At 35.2% G+C, this 5,775-nt stretch overlaps 3 protein-coding genes across 3 annotated transcripts; 2 read left to right on the forward strand and 1 right to left on the reverse strand.

Moving 5' to 3' along the window:
- Nucleotides 1-247: 247 nt before the first annotated feature.
- Nucleotides 248-1,377, reverse strand: LOC133801274 (probable glutathione S-transferase). Its single transcript, XM_062239448.1, has 2 exons — nucleotides 1,013-1,377; nucleotides 248-766 (listed from the first exon to the last, which is right to left on the reverse strand). Exons 1-2 carry the CDS (start codon nucleotides 1,322-1,324, stop codon nucleotides 416-418), a joined length of 663 nt encoding a protein of 220 aa, XP_062095432.1. The 5' UTR covers nucleotides 1,325-1,377; the 3' UTR covers nucleotides 248-415.
- A 1,060-nt stretch (nucleotides 1,378-2,437) lies between these two features.
- Nucleotides 2,438-4,088, forward strand: LOC133800353 (glutathione S-transferase T3-like). The gene is made up of 2 exons (XM_062238312.1): nucleotides 2,438-3,313; nucleotides 4,035-4,088. The coding sequence occupies exons 1-2, from the start codon at nucleotides 2,438-2,440 to the stop codon at nucleotides 4,086-4,088; spliced, it is 930 nt and encodes a 309-aa protein (XP_062094296.1).
- Nucleotides 4,089-4,189: 101 nt separating this feature from the next.
- Nucleotides 4,190-5,074, forward strand: LOC133800354 (uncharacterized). Its single transcript, XM_062238314.1, has one exon. The coding sequence runs from the start codon at nucleotides 4,190-4,192 to the stop codon at nucleotides 5,072-5,074; it is 885 nt and encodes a 294-aa protein (XP_062094298.1).
- The last annotated feature ends 701 nt before the right edge of the window (nucleotides 5,075-5,775 follow it).

A 5,775-nucleotide genomic window follows, 5' to 3' on the forward strand; every position in this document is an offset into this window, starting at 1 on the left:
AGTAATTAAAAAAATGATATTTATTGAAGGTTAAATTTGACTTATGCTATATTTTGTTCTAAATTTGACACACTTTTTAACATGTATCATATATTTTAAACCACCACTAAAATTCAATTTTATGAAAACGAGCTAAAAAATGGTTATATTTTTATAGCACTCAATTGGAGATACTCTAAACACCACAAATCTTTCAAAACTCCAAAATTCAACAAAAGAACTTAGAAACTAAGCAAACAATAAACAATGATCCATAATAAGTGGCAGGTATATATCTATACCAACTAGCTAAAAATTTATTTTGAAAATTTGGAATACATTGATAGTTTAATTATGAAAAAACTAGCAATGACTTGAGTAAGTTTTATAAACTTTATTATTTATTTATTTGATTTGATATAACTAATACATTATATCATTTTTGGGTGGGTGCCTTTCTGGTGGACAATTGAGGCTTGTAGAAAGCAATAAGGTCTTCTTTAGAAGGCGATGCTTCTTTAATCACAGGATGAGTGGCAAAATCATGGCTCCATTTACAGAGCTTTGGAAACTTTGTCTCTGTCATTATCTCTATTCCCATGAGCTGTTGAAAAATTGGTAACCACTGTGCTACGACGTTCCCTGCTATGTCCACTACTCCAATGCTTTCTCCTCCAAAGTACTTGCCTTTCAGCTCTTTCTCTAGAAATTCTAAGTACTCACTTGCTTCTTTTGCTTCCTTTTTCCTATCTTCCTTGACCCAGGCTTCCCTCAGCGTTGGCACGATCTGAGAAAATCATATTATTCACCACCCAATTGTGACTCTAAAATACGCACATAAGGTGTTCGACCAAAGTTCTAACTCAAAAAATGGAAGAGATTGCAGGATATGCATCAGTTTTATCCAAAGTTGATTAATAATGCAAATATCCCATGATCGGAAAAATGCTAAGGTGAACAATCAAAATTATTACTCTACAGAAATTATGCAATCAAAATGTTCGATGAAAGTTCTAGCTGAAAAAAATGTTACCTTGTCATCAATGAAACGAGTCCAAAAACGGGCTTGAGCTCTTTCATAGGGGTCTTGAGGGAAGATGGGATTAGTCTTCCATGTCTCCTCGATGTATTCAAGGATGACAAGTGACTCAGCTAAGGGTTTTTCATTGTGAACAAAGGCAGGGACCTTCTTGTGAATTGGGTTGTATTTGAGGAGAGAAGCACTCTTGTTCTTCAAATCTTCGTCATAGTATTTGTATTCAACACCTTTGAGTTTCAAAGCTATGTCTACTCTGCAACTAAAAGGGCTTGCCCAATTACCATAAAGCTTCACTTCTTCTCCCATAATCCTATTTTGTTACTACCAAAAATCACTTGTTTTGAATCTCTAGCTTGTTTAGGCTTCTTTATTTCTTCAATATACAATGGTTTTGTTGCACTACTTTCTTGACTAGTAACATTGTTTGGTGATGTTATTTTTTTCTTCAGAAATATACCATTTTTTATTTGTTTTAATATGATTGATGTTGAATGTATTATTGTTTGAATCTGGTCAATGAAGATGAAGAAATCAATAACACATTTTTGTCTTTAAAAAAATGAATTTTTGTTTCAGAAATTAATTATATATTAGTTTTTAATTATTTAAAATAAAATTTAATTAGTTTCTTATTATTTTATAATCAATTTATATATATTTTTTATAAAATATAAATTAGACTAATATTATGTTAACACCTGCTATTTGAATTATCTTAATTAGCACTTAAGAGCATCTCCACTGCCGTTGCCTTCAAAGTGGCTTGTTGACCATTTTCTGACAACACATTACTTTATGCGTTGGAGGAGTTAAAGATTTGAACAAAATTAAGACAGCGTTGCCATTGTGAGGCAACGGTGCTTTCTCCCTTCTTTTTTTTTTAATTATATATATATAAATAAAACATTTTACAGATATATATATATTTGTTAGCGTTTTTTTTTTACCGTTTATCACATAATTTTTTTTATTATTGTTTTTTATAAATACTCATATATTTCATTCAATTTTCACACTATTACATACATCTTCTTCCAAATTACCAATATCACAAAATTTCTTTTCTTACCAATCGATTCTCAAAATTCTCAAAATTTTCCAAATTCTCCAAATACTAACTCCCAAAAGCTAAATTTTCAAAATTCATCATTTTCTCCGCATACCAATCCCCAAAATCCAAATTTTCAATATTCTCATTTCAATCAAAATTTTCAAAATACTTCCTCTACTAATCCTCAAAATCCGAATTTTCAATATTGTCAACTTAACCAAAGTTTTTCAAATTCTCAAAATTATCCCATGTCCTCTTACCCTTACCAAAATTTTGGCTATATTGAGACACCCCAACAAGCTTCATTCTTCACACCAACAAATTCACTACCATATTCATTTCATATGCCTTCCCTACACCAACCCGAAATGGTTTCGAGAAATTATAGGCCAAGTATGGAAAAGTCTAGTATTGATTTGAATCGTGAAACATCATCGACATCTGTCTCTGAAACCCAACCTGAACATAGTGTTGAAGGGTTGGAAAATGTAGTTCTACACAATGAAGATGAATCAAGACATAAATGTAAAGCCAAATGGAGCAAGGAAGACACTATACTTCTGATAAGTGGATGGCTTAATACATCTAAGGATGCCATTGTGGGGAATGACCAAACTTCTACACATTTCTGGGCTCGAATTGCAGAATACTACAACACCAACCAAAAAGGCGAGCAAGCAAGAACTGGAAGGCAATGCAAAGATCATTGGAACAAGATGAATCAAAAGGTGGCGCGTTTCAATGGGTGTTATAAACGAGTACAACAAGCACATCACAGTGGTTGGTCTGATGAGCAAATTCTTGAGAATGCACATCAATTGTACAAATCTGAAAATAACAACTCAAATTTTGTGCTTGTGGACTGTTGGAGATTGCTAAAGGATGAGCCGAAATGGAATACAATGTACCAACCAAAATGTGGTAAGAGAACAAAGGTGTCAGATACAGGGGCATTTACTTCTTCTTCCAATGCAGACATCAGTGATGATGAAGTACGTGAAGTGCGCCCTACTGGTCAAAAGGCAGCAAAGAGAAAAGGGAAGGAAAAAAAAGACACACATGCTAGATTTATAGAGATTAGTGAACGGAAAGCATCTGCATTGGAGAAATTGGTGGCAATAAAGGAGAAAAAGGCGACGATAAAGGAGAAAGAGGCAGAAGATAATAGGATGACAAAATACATAGATTATCTCATCATGGACACGTCGCATATGACTCCCGAACAAAAGAAAGATCATGAAAACGTATGTACTTATATTAAGAATAATATCCTGAAGTTGTAATTGCTATGTATTTTTATCAACCGCATTATTATGTATTTTATTTTATTTAAATAAACTATCCTTTATGTTAATGGCTATATTTTAACGGCTACATTTTAACGGCTATATTTCAACGGCTATATTTTAACGGCTACATTTTAATGGCTATATTTTAACGACTACATTTTAACGACTACATTTCAACGGCTATATTTTAACGGCTACATTTTAACGGCTACATTTCAATGGCTATATTTTAATGGCTACATTTTAACGACTATATTTTAACGGCTACATTTTAACGACTACATTTCAACGGCTACATTTCAACGGCTATATTTTAACGGCTACATTTTAACGCCCACCATGTCTATAAATACCAAATTTCAATATTCATTTTACTCAACTCTCTATTCAATCCTTCATTTTACTCTTTCATTCATCTTTCATTCCCAAATATCATATACTCTAAGTTCAACAATGGATTCGCTAAATTCTCCGAATCCATACGACAATATGAGTCTAGAGGATATCATAATTGCAGAGTGTACTGACGATCATGATGATCAATATTTCAAAGCGCTCATGGATGGGGATAGCTAACCAAGACAAGGAAGAAAGAGAGCCCACATTGATAAAGGTCATGTAGAAGGACACCAACGTTTGTTCGATGACTACTTTTCTGATGAACTGGTGTATACAGAATATCAATTTTGAAGAAGATTTAGAATGCGTAGACATGTATTCTTATGCATAGTGCAAGCTCTAGAAAATCATTTAGAGTATTTCCATACGAGGTTTGATGCAGTCGGTAGAAGGGGGCTTTCGCCATTACAGAAGTGCACCGCTGCTATGTGAATGTTGGCATATGGAGCGCCTGCCGATTATGTTGATGAGTATGTTCGAATTGGTGAAACTACCGCTATTGAATGTCTAGTCAATTTCGTTCGAGGAGTGAATGACATTTTTGGGACCGAATATTTAAGACGACCCAATGCTGGGGACATTCGTCGCTTACTTCAAATGGGGGAGGTGCGTGGTTTTCCAGGCATGTTGGGAAGCATTGATTGTATGCACTGGGAATGGAAAAATTGCCTAGTTGCATGGAAATGTCAATTCACGCGAGGTGATCACGGCAGACCAACAATCATACTCGAAGCAATTGCGTCACAAGATCTTTGGATATGGCATGCATTTTTTGGTGTTTCAGGATCCAATAATGATCTCAACGTGTTAAATCAATCCCCAATATTCACTGATATCTTACAAGGGCAAGCTCCGAGAGTTGAGTTTACGATAAATGGCACACAATACAACAAGGGGTATTATCTAGCAGATGGTATCTATCCAGAGTGGGGTACATTTGTTAAAACTATCCTACTGCCTCAAGGAGAGAAAAGAAAATTATTTTCCCGATGCCAAGAAGCGGTACGCAAAGATGTTGAGCGAGCATTTGGAGTACTTCAATCTCGTTTTGCTATTGTACGAGGACCAGCACATTTTTGGCAAAGAGATATTCTCAAAGATATTATGTATGCATGCATCATATTGCACAACATTATTGTCGAGGATGCATATGAGAGTTTGTTTGATTTTAATTATGATGACAGCCCCACCAACACTCAAATGGTTGAAGTATTGCATGAACATATTTCTGACTTCCCGACAATGCTTCAAAGAAATGCTGAAATTCGTGATAGAAACATTCATCGCAATCTTCATGTAACGACCCAAATTTGCTAATAAGGCTTAAGGGCCTTGATTAGCGTGCCAGGAGGGCATGATGGGAATTATGTGTGATTTTTATGAATTAAATGCATGATTATGATTTAAAGCATGTTATATGACTATTTGTTTATCTGAGATGCATGACTATGTATATTAGTATGCATGTAGGCCCGGATCGTGTTAGAAGGGCATAACTGTAATTTTGGCCTTGTTGGGCATAACTGCATTGATATGTGATAATTGTATTCCGTGATTTGTACCACGTGAGTGTTGTGTTATTGTTGCGATGCACGTGCCGAGACGGTCCTAGAGAGCTAGTTAACTTAAGAGTCACAACGGGATTTCTATACCCGGCTCGGGAGGAGCCTAGGGGTACCTCGGGATTTTATGGTTAAATTGAGATTTAGCGGGTAATGGTTATTGGAGATTTAGTAACCTGGGTAACCATTAGTTACTGCTGAGAGTAACAAGTTTTAGAAAGAAAATGGTAGAAATGAAATAGTAATGAAAGGACTTAAGTGCCCTTGAGGTTTAAGTAGGAAAGGATAGGCAAGGAGGGGCAAAATGGTCATTTGGTTGGGAAATAGATAAATGGAAGTTGGGATTTAGGGGCATACGGTTTGGGGCATTTATGTCACTTGTGGCATTGATAGAAATTGAAGAGAAGAAAGAGGGGGAGAAAGAAGAGCTAGGGCAAGTGGAAAGAAAAGAAGAAG

Source organism: Humulus lupulus, chromosome 9 (genome assembly GCF_963169125.1).
Source record: "Humulus lupulus chromosome 9, drHumLupu1.1, whole genome shotgun sequence".
NCBI classification, from domain to species: Eukaryota; Viridiplantae; Streptophyta; class Magnoliopsida; order Rosales; family Cannabaceae; genus Humulus; species Humulus lupulus.